The following is a 15958-nucleotide window of genomic DNA, read 5'->3' as shown; positions in this document are numbered from 1 at the left end:
GTTTTTGAGAAAATCGATTTTAAAAAAAATTTAAAGAAAAAATGGCTTTTAAACTTGAATAAACAGGCACAGAGGGCAGAGGTGACACAGAGGAGGACACTGGAGGCACAGGGGGGCACAGAGGATGCACAGGGGATAGCGATAGCACATTGTTCCGACTTAAGAACAGATTCAGGTTAAGAACGAACCTACAGTCCCTATCTCGTTCTATAACCGGGGACTACCTGTACTGTATAATCCTGATTAGATTATATTAACACTATGCCCAAATGTAACAAGATGCTCACACACACTTTATTACTGAAATCAAGTAAGTTTAACTCCTGTGTAATTGGTATTAGAGCTAACAATTGCTCCATGTTTGTATCTAAATGAACATGTTACAGCTCAAATGCTATGAAAATAATTTGTAATGCACTAGAATACAGATTAAAAGAAGCATAATTGCCCGGAGGCATAATAGTTCAACCGGATGTCACGTTAGTGAAGCAACTATATTCTGGGCTTTATTCTTACAGCAGGGAATTACTTTATTATGACCTTTATCTGTGAAATGGGACATTTACTCAATTTTTTTATCCTGTATTTTCTATCTGGAGACGAGGGTAGGTGCATATTTGCCGATTCCAGGTACCCAAAGATTGCATCTGACCAAGCAGCCCTGGCTAGAAGCAGGGCAAACGAATAAGCAGTTGTACAGATACATCCCTAACCATGAGGCTAGCAATGTGTTCTGTTGCTATGGGGCCGGGAGGAGGGCGAAGGGCGCACAACGGAGCGCTTCTGCCAGGGTTAGGGGTTGGGGGCTTTAAAAATTGTTGTTGGGTTGTTAAGGATCTGACAGGTTAGTATGAAATGACCCTATTATATGTTTACTTTACATTCATGTAAATGTAACATTCAATATGTATGTAAAATTAGCACGTTGATAATACAGGTTTAAACCAGAAGTTGTTTTCTTGGCAAAGGTTATACTGCTGTTTGATGCTTTAGACCTAAGTTTGCCTTCATGCTTTTTTTTTTCCTGTTCCACCTTTTTAAAGCTACTATTTATTTTTAGAGAACACTAAGTGGTAGTGAATTATAAATTAGCCGTAGCATTCACCCTTCTTACTGGTTTCCACATTTAAACAGATGGTTTAACTTGGTTAATGTGTAAATGCATGTTCAAAAGCTAGAAAACCAATAATGCTCATTATTTTGCATGACACGTTAGTCAAGATCCGTCTATATTGCATAGTGCTTCAGATGTTTTGCATTGTATTTATCTGGGTAAGATCAATGATTTCAGGAAGTCTTCCAGCATGTATGTTGGTGTGACCTGTGCTTTTCAAGCATTGATTCCTGTAGTTAGAAGTGTCCTGGCTACAGCAAGATGTAAAGTATCTCACAAGATGATGTCTCTCACTGTTTCTCCACTGAATGCTCAGGGCAGTTTATTTTTATGTGCAGTATTGATTGGCTTAGTATGGGTGTGGTCCAAAGCATACGGAGTAGTTTATCTCCTTACTAAAGAGACTATCCTGCCTGTCTTCACCTATAAGCAGCTTTGTGTGTTCACACGCGCAGTCATTAAAATGCATGCCCTGCATAACACATCTAGGGATTAAGTGCCATCGAACAAGTAACACCCCTGACATAGGTGTATAGAATACCTGCAGGCTTTCGTGTTGACTTTGTGTGTGTTTGTTTTCGTGGTATTTATAGAGCGAGTGTTGTAGACAATGAAGGGACTGTTTGCAGGTAATTGATCTGTGCAAAGCGGGATTAGATAGCAGTTGTTACCAACATCCACCTCCTCATTTCTAAAAATGGGGCTGTCAGAAGAGCAGCTGCTGTTCAATTGGAGGGAAATGCAGCTAGCAGCTGTTAATCTTCAGCACTGCAGGCTCCATGAGGAAGGCTACTTAGACATTCTCACATCTGCTCTGTATTGACTGCTTGCAGAGGGGCTGCCCCTTCCGCCTTGCCAAACCCAATCTGCAATGAAATAACCCATTCTTCACTGTCTGCTTGCTTGATGCTTGTCGTGTAGGGTTTTAGCTGCAGCAGAGCTTTCATTGCACTGTACTGTGAGTTGTGCATGCATTATTAAACTCCCCTAACCTGTTATCAGGCTATGTTTGTGTTTAGAGGCTGTCCTGAGATCAGATATCTCTGGCTGTAGTTTATTTTTAGTTTATCTGTGTTGTTAATCATGCACAGGTTAGTATTTTTAAATCGCTAGTGTTCCAATTAACCCTTTCCTTGCAAGCAGAGGCAGGTAGTGCTGAGCAGGGGTTTTGGCGCTTGCAGCTGATAAGGGATAGTGCAGCATGGTAGAGCGCTTTGTTTGGTCTCCCAGCTGTTGACGCTTGCTTTTTAGTTGTCTTCATTGCCCTGTGTGCAGATCTGTCCAGCCCCCTCACAAAGCCAGCAAATCAAGCTTCTTGCTTTGCATTGTGCAACACACAGTTCTCTCCAGCTCAGCAGGAGGCAGCTCTCTTCTCGCACGGATTTATTTTACATCTTCTGAGTTCACTGGTTCTGTGCTCCAGTCTTTGCTTTCTTGTGAATCTCTGGGAACAAGAGGACCACTGTAGTGAATGCCAGCTGTTTGTAAGTTCAGCGATTCCATTGCTGTCTTGTTTAGACTGTGCAGTGTAATTCTTTGTTAAATAATCAATCTTCCCTGACTTGTTAATTGTTGGCTGTATGTATGCATGGATAAACTGTTTTTGCTTCCATGTAACTTATGTAACGTTGTAGATCCTTCTTGTTATGAAAGCAGCTGCTGATGACTTGTTTCAGATACTGGCTATACAATGTTTTGCATGGGGTTTGTTACTGATGTTTTGATTTGCACTGGTCAGCTGGGAGATGCTTTCATTTTCTAGTGTATGTTTGTTTTGGAGTAGCTCACATTGTAATTTGAATAGCATGTGTGTTGCATGGGAGCACACATTGACCCATGTTCTGACACACACTTATTAGGTAGATAGCCTGGCTTTTATCCACAGCTTTACCACAGTACAGAACAAGTCAGCAGTCATACATGCTCGGCACAACCAGCGGGCTCATCCCAATACAAAGCACTGCAGGCTGTGTTGCCAAGAGGTGAACGGATTGCAGCTCCACCCTCTTCCTAGACATTGACACTAATCTTTGACAAGTGATGAAATCACTTGCCAATGTCATGATGGGGTCTTTTGCAGCCATTCAGAAAACTTGGTTTCCTTTTAAGTGTTTTGACTGTTTAGAGCAAGCAGTGTCAACTGTTGTCGGTCAAGTTTGTCAACCTTTTTGTTTTGAAAGCATTTTTCAAATGGATTTGAACTTTTTTTTGTTCAATCCTTTTATGATTCTTGAAAGATGCAAATGTTACAGGGAATAATGTTTTTGAGCAGCATGTGCTAAGCTATAAGCAGTTCCTGGAAGCACAGGGTGGGGATGGATTGTCCTATCGTTTTTCTATTGACAGTAATATTAGCTGTGCAGCCTCCTCACTCACTGCTCCCTAGTCTCCTGCTAATGGTGAGGCATAAATGTTTTAGTAGGCTTGATGTGTTGTTTCCAGATAGAGCTTCTCTTTGTGCGGTGATTAATTGTTATGGTCCCCTCTTTTCCATCCTTACACCATACCATGCATGCAAGGATCTGATGGTGGAAGGTCCTCTTCTGGTTTTAGCAAAACACCACTTTTAATGACAATACCTTTTAATGTGTGTACATATCTCACAACTGTCCCAGAAATAAATACCACCAATTGTCATGCAGCTAGATAATGACTTAATGTTCAGTAGACAGGTTGGAGAAAGAACCGCTTATCGATACTTAAAAAAAAGTTTTTGATATGGTTGTTATGGAATGTCATTCATTGTTTTATGTATATCCAGCACACATCTGCTAAATTGTCTGACCACTAGAGCTCAATATTTATAGATAGAGGCTATTTGTAATGAATCTGTGCATTGTAGACTAGAAAGTTGGTTTAATTTGAATATTGTTTGAGTTTAATAACTGGCGTAGCAAAAAAAAAAAAAAAAAGAATGACAAGCCTTCTAAAATACTAGAATTGCCATTGAAAAATAAAAGAAAGAAATGCTCCATTTGTAAGACAAATATGAAGAATTGAAAGCATGTTGATTAGACTACCTCTCTGTTTTATATGGCAAAACCATTGTACAGATATTGGTAAGTGATATCTGCAGTAATCAAAAATAATCTGTAATAAGTGGGTGTTGCTTAAAGATGTCAGAGGTAAAAAAAAGTGACTAAAGAGGAACCCTGTCTAAAAAGCAGTTTTTATATGTTAAATGACATTGGAGCTGATTTATTAGGAGAGATGCAAAGGAAACTGCAGTAGTTGCCCAGAGCAACCAATCAGGTGTCATCTGTTATGTGAAGCAGGGAATATGATTGGTCGGTAACTGTTTCTTTGCTTTTGGTTTGTTAAATAATCACCTCTGTCTACCTCTTGCCCCTGCCTCTGACTTTTTGTGTCAACCTGCACTTAAACTCCTGACCTTTATAAGATTGATAATATAAAGGCTTGCATGAAAATGTCTGTGCTTATATGCGGGGGCTATCATTAGTTGAGGTCTTCAATGAGCATTTAGATAAAAAATGTAGTCCCTCCCAAAAATAGTATTAGGTTTTAAAAAGCTGTTCATTGAGAAATTCATACAACATCGTCAATGTTCCCTTCACAAGCGCTACTATGACCACCATTCCGAAAGCTGGATTTGAAATGCTGCATAAAAAGTTCGTTCTTCTCTGCCTTCCCTTGATTGAAGAGATTGTGAGCAACATAGTGATTTTTAAGTATGACGTTTGATTACACACATACTGTATGATGCCTGAAGTGTGGCCGAGAAGTTAGCTGCGATCTCTTGGGATTTGCATTACACTTGGGCTTTTTCACAACCACAGTGTCTACTAGAGTGAAACCACAGTGTTTCCTCAGGTCAAACAACAGCGTGTCTGTGGTTTGTGTGTAAATCACTGAGGCGGAACCTGAAGTTCCTCAGTACTGCACATCCCATAAGTGACACCAGTTCTTTTGTTAGTAAGAACAGTGTTCGGAACTTCTTGGTTTAATGGCAAGTGGATTTTTTTTTATACATGTGAATTAAAGGGGGTTGTAACATCCAAAAATAGTGCCCTAAATATTTATGTAAACCCAAAATAGGTCCCTATATGTCCCCAATTTTTTTCCCTTTTCACATTGCCTGGGTGGCTTTGCTTATGCTGGATACACACCATGCGTTTCCGCGTTCGATGCGTCCGTCGATACGCATCAATTCGATTATTTTCGACATGTCCGATTCAAGCTTCGATGGATCGTTAGGTCGATTTGCCATACTTTACATGGCAATCGACCTAAAAATCATCGAAATGCGTTCGGAAATGCTCGGAAATAATCGAATCGACGCATATTGACGTACGCATTCGACGCAGAAACTCATGGTGTGTATCCAGCATTAACTGCAGATACTGTGCAGTGCCAGCAGGATTGTGAGTTTTTTTTTTCCCTTAGCTGCAGTATCAGGCTTATCTCAGCATGCAAATAATATAAAGCATCCTACAGATAAGATAAGGACACTATGACAGAAGAATGTAATTGAAGCCCCCTAAAGGTGCTTACACACCTGTGATGCATGTCGCCTGTTGGGGTTTGGGACCTGAACTCCTTGGGCGACATTGCTTGCTGGCCAGTACAGACTCGACAACACAAACTGTTGCTATTTGGGGGAGGAGGAGAGCAGCAACGGATCAGTGAGTGCATGACGGCAGACGGGGCAGTAGTGTCTTCAAAGTAGTTGGCTGACCGTCGGGTGAGTAGATCAGCCAGGCAGATCGCTGGTGGGTCAGGGGCTGCCGTACACCTGGACTGTAGAGTCGGAGTTGAGGAGTCTGAGCAATTTTGAGCACTGTACCTGGAGTCGGTGATTTCATAAAACTGACAAGTCGGATGATTATTGTACCGACTTCACAGCCCTGCCGTACACACGCTTGACTATCGGCTGAGGTGGTCATTATCAACTTTACACAAGTGTGTGTATAAGCCTTAACCCTTTGAAGAGTGTACACAGTGATGTAAACTTGTTGTATAGGTGATGCTTGCTGTGGGAGGGACATTAAGCTGTGGCAGTATAGAGGGAATATTAACACTAAGCTGAACTGGAAAAATTAAGACGTGATGTTACTTTTGGCATCACAGAGGAACCGTTAAAATGGAAATCACCTGAAGTATTATTTTCTTTCTTTCATATCCCATTTCTCCTAAATCTGACAGTGAACACTAAAACAGGATATGTAAGATAAATAAGTAATTTCTTATTGGATGATTTTTATTTTGTTTTAGTAAATCATTTCATCATCAAGTTACGGACGTGCTGTATTTTCATCCCCTGAGAGGGTCATTTCTGATTGCCTCAGGTGACAATCTAGATGTAAAAACAGGTATCCTCTGGCATTGTTGGGCCTTTCTTGGATGAGCTGCAAAATGCCATTGTGGTTCCTGCACTGAGCTGCCTCCTCCTGCACACACCCGCATCTTAGGCCGTCTGAAACAATTGTTTCAGATGATTTCAGGCACCATTTGTAAGTGTGAACAGATAATCGTGGATGTCCTCAGAGAACATGTTGCCAGTCAGACGTGTTGGAAAATCATGTCCCATCACTTACATTATTGCTGTAGTGCTGCTCCTCCTCCTTATCCTTCCCCCACCCTTCCACTGCTCATGGTTTATGGACACGAGTCTCATGTCCAGATTCGGGCTGCTGTAGGTTCCTGGACATCATACTCACATCCTGTACCAACTGTTGCCTCCGCTTTCTTGTGATTTCATTGTGCCCGTCATTTGTGTACGTGCTCAGCCCCATCGCGTGTGCTCGTGCACGCATTTTTACAAGTGAACCAATAATGTTAAGGGGGGAAATGTTTTTTAATAAAAGCGTTTGACAGTGTCACATTAAAAAATAGGAAAAACGCCTTGTGTCACCTAAACGTGGCCTTAAAATCTGTTGACACCTGAAATGACACCCGTAGTGATTGGATGCGATCACTAGGGCGACAGTTCAGGGACCAAAGGCTGTATAGCTGCATCACTACGCTTTTGCCTGTTGATACATCTGTACAGCACTGGGGTCCCCAAAGGAATCGTATCCAATCGCTGCGGATGCACAGGTTGGAGCGAATGGTCCACTACATGTACAACTAGTATCAAAATATGGCATGTATGATATCAATTTAATCGGGACTAACCAAAGAAGAGATTTTGAGGTGTGTCATAACTGTTGCACTTGTCATGTGAAAAATAGGAAGGGCTAAGAATAAAAATAGTTTTTCTTCTGTGTTTATGCCTAATTTTTCCATGTAGACTGTCTATAAAATTTAACAATTCTTAGAAAAACATATTACCAAAAGAAAGCTTGTTATCTTGAAAAAAACTACATATGCTGTAAATGACCTTTATGGTGTTAGTATTGTAAAAGTTATTGCTGTATCAATAGTTACACAGCTGAAATGCCAAAATTGCCAGGAACCTTAAGGCCCCATTTACACTAGGAACCACAAATCGCGATCAGTCACCTCACAGGTTTTTGATGTTTGCGCTTTGCGATTCTCATTATAGTGAATGAGAATCCCGATGCAATCGCCAGGGAAATGCTACATGCAGCACATTTGGAAGTCACAACGTACCACAATTACTGCAGTAAGAGTAATCCCATAGGGTTAATTGTGCTGCAACATTTTACTGATCAACAGCGATCAGCAAAGTGTGAACCGGGGGCTGAAAGTGCCTGAGTGTGATTGAAGTGGATATGCATCATGACACAACGCTCAACCAGTGTACGTGCTGCATTTTTTGTACAGACAGTGTACAGTGGTCCACACAGATCATTTTGTACGGCACAGGTCTGATGCTGGGAATACACGATGCATTTTTGAGGCAGATGGATGGTTTGATAGATAATTTCCAACATGTCCGATCTCCCTTTCAATCGTTTTACTGCTCGATTTTTCATAGAATCGAATGGTAATTGATAAGAAAAGATAAGAAAATAAAGCGGGATATCGAGCGGAAAAATCGAAACACGATTGAACGGCAAATCGACCGCAAAAACTCATCATGTATTCCCGGCATAAAATATCTATGGACTTTTCATTAAAGTCTGTTGGAGCTGCTATAAAAAAACACTCATGAGCAGGGCCGAGCCTGGGCGGGTGCAAGGCACCCAGGCGCCTGCCTCTGAGAGGCGCTGCCCGGCCCCGCTCGCCCCCTGTGGCCGCCGCCGCCGCTTCAAGCTCCCTCCCTCTAGCCGCCGCGTCAGACCTCGATCAGGCGGGCGGGCGCTAGGACCTAGCACGCCGCACTGATATGCGGAAGTGACATCACTTCCGCATATAGAGCGGGTGCGTCCGGCGCCCTTTTCCTGGTCGGGTCGCCCGCTGATTGAGGTCTGACTGAAGCTGCTGAAAGATGAGGGGGGAGCGGAGGAGGGAGCGGCGGCGGCGGGGCGCGCTCCTGTCACTCACTAGCTATCCTGGGCACAGATACCACCTGGCTACCTATCCTGGGCACAGTCTACCCCCTGGCTACCTATCCTGGGCGCACATACCCCCTGGCTACCTATCCTGGGCGCACATACCCCCTGGCTACCTATCCTGGGCACAGATACCCCCTGGCTACCTATCCTGGGCACAGATACCCCCTGGTTACCTATCCTGGGCACAGATACCCCCTGGCTACCTATCCTGGGCACATACCCCCTGGCTACCTATCCTGGGCGCACATACCCCCTGGCTACCTATCCTGGGCGCACATACCCCCTGGCTACCTATCCTGGGCGCACATACCCCCTGGCTACCTATCCTGGGCGCACATACCCCTGGCTACCTATCCTGGGCGCACATACCCCCTGGCTACCTATCCTGGGCGCACATACCCCCTGGCTACCTATCCTGGGCGCACATACCCCCTGGCTACCTATTCTGGGCGCACATACCCCCTGGCTACCTATCCTGGGCGCACATACCCCCTGGCTACCTATCCTGGGCGCACATACCCCCTGGCTACCTATCCTGGGCGCACATACCCCCTGGCTACCTATCCTGGGCGCACATACCCCCTGGCTACCTATCCTGGGCGCACATACCCCCTGGCTACCTATCCTGGGCGCTCATACCCCCTGGCTACCTATCCTGGGCGCATATACCGCCTGGCTACCTATCCTGGGCGCATATACCCCCTGGCTACCTATCCTGGGGACATATATCCCTGGCTATATATTCTGGGGACACTGTCTGTTTGTCATTATGTGCATTTACTGGTGAAAATCTCTCTTATGTGCATTTGCTGGTGAAAAGCTGTCTTCTTATGTGCATTTGCTGGTGAAAAGCTGTCTTCTTATGTGCATTTGCTGGTGAAAAGCTGTCTTCTTATGTACATTTGCTGGTGAAAAGCGGTCTCTTGTTATGTGCATTTGCTGGTGAAAAGCGGTCTCTTGTTATGTGCATTTGCTGGTGAAAAGCGGTCTCTTGTTATGTGCATTTGCTGGTGAAAAGCGGTCTCTTGTTATGTGCATTTGCTGGTGAAAAGCGGTCTCTTATGTGCATTTACATCGGGAAAAGCTGTCTCTTATGTGCATTTAGTGGGGAAATTTTGTCAGTAAAAATAATCTTTTGTCAGTAAATTTTTAGGTATTTGTCAGTAAAAAAATAACGTGAAAGGTTGGCAACACTGGCAGGCTGCGCGGCGCAACGGGAAAGATACAGGCAGCCCACCTCACGCTTGGGCTTGGCGGGGGGAGGAGCCTACGACAGCGAGAGTAGGGTGGCCGCAGGCAGCCATAAATACGCAGTGTGTGACTGCGTCGCACTCGCAGAGCCTCTCAGTCTGAGTCAGTCCAGAGACTAGCAGACTCGCAGGAAGCCAAAGCCAGCCAGGAGCAAGCCCATGGAAGAGGGGTAGGAATGGGGTATCACATGCATGCGGAAAGAGGTGGAAGGTGTGGGTGTGATGAGGCAGGACATGGGTGTGGTTATGTGGTTGGGCGCGGTAAATTTAACCACTCCCATAGGCGCCAGAGGAAATCTTGCACCCAGGTGCCAGGCACCCCAGGCTCGCCCCTGCTCATGAGTAATGCTGATAGGATTGTGCTGTGGTGATTCATGTTACAAGTAGATGTTTCCACAATAACTTTCTTATAGGCTAAGTTAAAACCATCCCTAGCTGGTTGTAAGTTGAGCTATGTTGCTGCCCACCTGATTGATAACATTTCGCTCCATCTGTAAGGGGGTGTGGCTAAATATTTTAGTTTACTGTTATGCTGAGGTTAAAGAGAACCTGTACTGAGTAAAAATATTTAAAATAAACACATGAGGTAACTTCAAATGAACATTACATAGTTACCTTGCCATCAGTTCCTCTCAGAAGCTCACCATTTTCTTCTGACAATAATCCCTTCCAGTTCTGACAATATTTTGTCAGATCTGAAATATATCAGTTGCTGTCCGTAAAGTATCAGTTGCTGTCAGTTATAGCTGAGAGGAAAACTGATGTACCAGGTAATGTCCATGTTTCCCTGTGGCTCAAGTGGGCGATGTTACAGTTTAACTGTGTGCTGACCAGAAAGCTGTTATGGGGTAATGACCATTTTCAAAATGGAGGACGGAAAATTCCCTTGATCACAGTGAACAAACAGGATGCGGGACAGGAGAAAGACACTGAGGAGTAGATTACATGGAAGGCAAGCATGACTTGTGTATGCTTATTTTGACTTTTAATTTTCAGTTCAGGTTTTCTTTAAAGAGAACCTGTACTGGGTAAAAATATTTAAAATAAACACATGAGGTAACTTCAAATGAACATTACATAGTTACCTTACCATCAGTTCCTCTCAGAAGCTCACCATTTTCTTCCGACAATAATCCCTTCCAGTTCTGACAACATTTTGTCAGATCTGAAATATATCAGTTGCTGTCGGTTATAGCTGAGAGGAAAACAGATGTACCAGGTAATGTCCATGTTTCCCTATGGCTCAAGTGGGCGATGTTACAGTTTAACTGTGTGCTGACCAGAAAGCTGTTATGGGTAATGGCCATTTTCAAAATGACGGACGGAAAATTCCCCTGATCACAGTGAACAAACAGGACGCGGGACAGGAGAAAGACACTGAGGAGTAGACTACATGGAAGGTAAGTATGACTTGTGTATGCTTATTTTGACTTTTAATCTTCACTTCAGGTTTTCTTTAAGGGTACAGGTATACACAGATTATACACTTTTGATGTCTGAAACAATTGAGAGCAGTATAGCCGTTAGTTTGACATTTGTACGGACTTTTCCCGTCTTCTGCCCATTGAAAACACTGACAAGCTATCTCCCATGATGGATTTTATTCAGTCGCTTGCTTTGTCCCTGGGTGGTGCAAGGAGCTTCCTGCCTCGTTTCTGCACAGCACATCTAGCTGGGCCGAATCAAACGTGTCAACTGCCACTGCCTGCCAGTAAATGTCAATAGTTTGCCTGTAATAGAGGTGTGTGGGGTAAGGGAATAAACTGAAAGTAATGTAATTGCATCCTGTTGGGTCAGTATGTTTGATTGATGTGAGCTGGGTATATTATAGTGGATATAAAATGTGTACACTTCCCTGTTAACATGCCGCGTTTCTGTGGTGTAAATAAATGAGACCACAATAAGTGGTACTTGAGTATTATACTGTCTGAAGCGTTTGACATTTCCTTGTTTAAGTTTTGTTTGCTCCACTACCAAGACTTAACCCTTTTTGAAAAGCTGAAAGTCCTGGCTTTCCATTACACCAGGTCTTATGTCCGTGTAATGCTCCGTTGCTAAGTTAAAGCGTTTTTGAGGGAGGGGTGTCCCCTGCATCTTGGCTACACAAAGCTTGATTGCAGAAGTACAGGACAAACCCCACACTGATGATCCGCAGCACCCCCGGGAGGTCATCTTCTGTCGCAGGGGTCTTATTACAGAAGACGAAGGAGCAGACCAGCTATACACCATCCTGGCCTCTCTCTGTGTGTTACTGGCCGGGGCTGGAGACTCTATTAAGAGAAAGGAGCAGCCCAGCTATACACCCTCTTCACCTCTTAAGATGCAGGGGACACCCCTCTTTCAAAACCCTTTAACTTGGCAATGGAGCATTACACTGACATGGGACCTGGTGTAATGGAAAGCCAGGACTTTTAACTTTTCAAAAAGGTTTAAATCTTTGTAGTAGAGCAAACTGAACAGTTTGGCAGTTCCTTGTTTAAGTTCAGACGGTATAATACGTAAGTACCCAATAAATCATTAAATTCTTTCCACCTTTTGGCTGGCTCACACAGCAAGCGCTCTGAGCACATTAGTACTCACTGGTGATTCGAAAAAGCACTTTGCTAATGTAACCCTATGAGGGTTTTCTCACAGTAGTGTTGTGATTTGGTCAAAATTGCGCACTCGCTGCATGCAGCATTTTTCGGAGCGATTCAGCTGTGCACATTCCTTCAGGATCGTTGTGAAAATCACTAAGCATTTTGTGATTGCGATTTGCGGTGTAAACTATGCAAACAGATCTGTTAGTGGGAGAAGCAGGTAGTCTGAACTGAAAATGAAAATAAAAAACAGATACGTACCTAAGGAGAGGGAAGGCTCTGGGTCCTATAGAGCCTTCCTGTTCTCCTCACTGTCCCCTCGTTTCCCTGCAAGCTTCACCGTTCAAATATCCGGCCACGGGAGACTTCAGAAGTCTTTGGAAGCACTCAGGCTTCCGAAGTCTCCCACGGCAGGATATTTGAATGGTGAAGCCTGCGGGGGAACAAGCTGACAGTGAGGAGAACGGGAAGCCTCTGTAGGACCCAGAGCCTTCCCTCTCCTTAGACGAGTATCTTTTTTTTTTATTTTAGCTGCAGACTCACTTTAAAGCACCTTCTACAGAATTATAGCATTCAGTCTTATTTGTTGGTAGTGTAATAGTCTATCAGTCTGGCACATCTTCCATTGGCAATATTTGCCTCCTCTTCATTGCAAAAGTGCTCCTAATGTGTGTGAATTGTGAGGGGCACATCTTATGCACAGCCCTCTTTATGGTCACCCCAACAGATTTTCTATTGTATTTCGGACTGGGCTCTGGCTGGGCTGATTAAAAAAAAACAACACTTTTTTAAATTTTTGAAAGTGTTATTTTTAAGCCAAATGTATACCTTGTCCGACCTTTAACACATTTTCCTATGTGCTTTTAAGACACTTGAAGTATTTGTTTTGCACATGTTAGCTGGGCCTGGATGTTTTTCTTTGTAAAATAAGAGGTTTCTGTCTTGCAGTCCTACCCCATAGTCCAGACATATGGAGAATATAGGAGATGTTCACGTGTAGTATACAACCTGTACTTTCCTAACATTCCTGCAGCTCCTTTTTATCACCAATTTTCGAGAGATGTCCTGTTCTTGGAACTGTTCAGTGTTCTCCCCAGGCCCTTTTAGCAGGGTGCTCCACCCGGCTACTTTTGGTGAGTACCCGGCTGTCATCGGCTCCTCTCCTCCTCTACTGTAAGCAGAATTGTGCAGAGAAGCGCCGGCCCTGCATTCTCTCATCTTGCTCCACCCGGCTAATTTTCATGCCATCCGGCTACTTTTTCATGTTACCCGGCTGGAAAAAATTTCTGGGGAGAACACTGCTGTTGTCTCACACGTCTCCACTTTTTCCTGACTGTCTTTTATGTTACTTGGTTAATCCAAAGCTGTAGAAAAAAACGTGTTTTACCCTTTGCCTCAGGGGCGTAGCAATAGGGGTTGCAGAGGTTGTGACCGCATCGGGGCCCTTGGGTCAGAGGGGCCCCGAAGGGCCCTCCCTCAACTGCAGTATTAGCTCTCTAATGGTCCTGTGCTCATAATAATCACTTCTATAGATACTTTGAATAGTGGTAATCATTAACAAACTGTTCTCCAACCCCTTCTTGCACCTCTGACACTGTAGTTGCCTTTTGCAGGTTTTGCTGCGCCGTATTAATTGTTATGTATATAGAGCTTGGGGGGCCCTATTGTAAAACTTGCATTGAGGCCCACAGCTCCTTAGCTACGCCACTGCTTTGCCTAATAGCTTTGAACAGTACTGATAACCCGTTAATGCTTTGTAAGCTGTCTGTGAACCATGGCTTTTGCTGTAGGAGACAACAGAATAAGGCCTCTTTCCCATGGGAAGGTGAAGTAGGTGAATTCACTGCATGTCACCTGCCTGGCGCATGCTAGCACTTGGCACAAGCAGTGAAAAGACATCTTTGAGTCTCTTTTAAGCGCAGGCACTGCCCTAATCAGACGCAACGTGATTTTTTTTGCTGCTAAGTTAACATCAGGTGCTCCATGATGTTTCGCCATGCCTGATCTCTGACATTACATGAACCTTTTGGACCACCCTGTCCATCAGAACATAAAAGAATGTTCTTAGCTGTATCATGTTGGTTTGTAAAGCAATTACCTGGAATGATCACCAGTGAGTATCACAAGTCGTATGTATATATACACCGTTGGTGAGTTGGGCACAGAGTGAGCGGAATGACAAGTTCCTGTTAAATACTATTCAACTTGGAGGGAGAAGTAATTCTGGGTCCGGCGATCACTGGAACACTGAATTACCCTTGCGCGGGCCGCGGACTATAGCATTACTGCTATAGTGACGCCCAACTCAGGCGCTCCGTGGGTGGAGCACGGCGGTGACAGTTCCAGGTGACTATTATCAAGCACATTTTTGGGCTTTTAGGCATTGCTTGAAGGGTTAGGGCTAAGATGAATGGTCGGGGCTAGTGTTAGCTATTTGAAAGAGAAAGGATTAAAGTTGAGTGTAAGGTTAATGTGAGGGCTGTAAGATGTTCGTGTTGTAGTAAGGTGTGAATATTGGTGAAAAACTAGGCGGATTAGGTTAGCCTTTTAGCTAATTGAGAGAATACGGTCAAGGCAGGTAAGAAATGGAGGCAAGAGTTGTAGCTGTTTAAGAGAGGCATCTAAACCAGCAGCGGAGTGTCTCGCTCAAATACTTTTCTGCTGACTGGCAGAAAATCAACCTGACAGGCGGTACCTTTTAACTGTCTTATGCTGTTGACCAGCACACATGTGCAACTTATTCCGGGGTTTTCATGTCTTGGGCCTTGCGTGTAAGTCTATTGTCTTCAATTGTATGGTTTATTTGACTGGCTTTTTAATACACGGGAGTACACTTAGAGTTGCTGTTTGTTTTTTACACTGTATCACCTTGGTCACCATACCCATCCAGACTGAAGGACTGTTGGTCGAGTGGATCCTGGGTGGGCTGCTGCTGGTTGTTTGAAACCAACACGAGATACCCAACCTTATAACGTGGGTTGTTTGCAGCTGGTAAGCCTTTCTCACTGCTTGGGTGATGGTGGCCACAGGAGCTTATAAAGTTTGAACAGCACCGTGGTGAAGTCTAAAAGACTATACTGTATACTAAATTGCACTGACTTTTAAGATCTGCGCTGACTTTCAGACTACCGTATATTGAAAATCAACCTTTGGTGGCCTTTCCTGTCATTTGTCTTCACCCCCGCGGGGGGACACGAAAGTGTGGCAATTACGCCATTATTTTGAATGCACCGCATTTCTGTAATGTGCACTGTGGTGGTTGCTTAATGCTGGCAAGAGCGCCCATGTGAACCGGCCCTTAGGCAAATAACCTTTTCATAACAATTAGAATTTTTTTGTCATATATGCATGATAAAGAAGCATTTAAAGGCTTCAATTCACTAATGGCTGTCCAGTAAAAAAAAATTAGGCTGGTAAAAATACAGCATTCAATGTTTTTTTTTCCTAAATTCACTAAGATTTCCTCACATGCAGGAGCAATATACTGAAAAATGTTGTTCCAATTCACCAAGCCCTGATTGTAATGTAGAAGTCTCACCAGCTGTGGAGTAGTCCTGGCAGAAAGCTGTGATTTTTCTCCTACAAGTGGTCTGC

The 15958-nt window shown here is 43.8% G+C and overlaps 1 protein-coding gene across 5 annotated transcripts in view; it reads left to right on the top strand.

Annotated features, from left to right (window-relative positions):
* The window catches only part of HDAC4 (histone deacetylase 4), a 313200-nt gene that overhangs the window by 174204 nt on the left and 123038 nt on the right, over window positions 1-15958 (top strand). The window contains exon 1 of one of the 5 annotated variants that reach the window (XM_068245305.1): window positions 2514-2598. The exons of the other annotated variants lie outside the window; for them this stretch is intronic. Within the exon in view, the coding sequence (XP_068101406.1) occupies window positions 2586-2598 (13 nt within the window). The 5' untranslated portion in view covers window positions 2514-2585. Of the gene's footprint in view, window positions 1-2513; window positions 2599-15958 lie in introns of those variants that run through there. 5 annotated transcript variants of the gene reach the window in all.

The sequence above is a fragment of the Hyperolius riggenbachi genome, chromosome 7 (assembly GCF_040937935.1).
Source record: "Hyperolius riggenbachi isolate aHypRig1 chromosome 7, aHypRig1.pri, whole genome shotgun sequence".
Classification (NCBI taxonomy): Eukaryota; Metazoa; Chordata; class Amphibia; order Anura; family Hyperoliidae; genus Hyperolius; species Hyperolius riggenbachi.
This window is presented reverse-complemented; position numbering and strand designations above follow the sequence as displayed.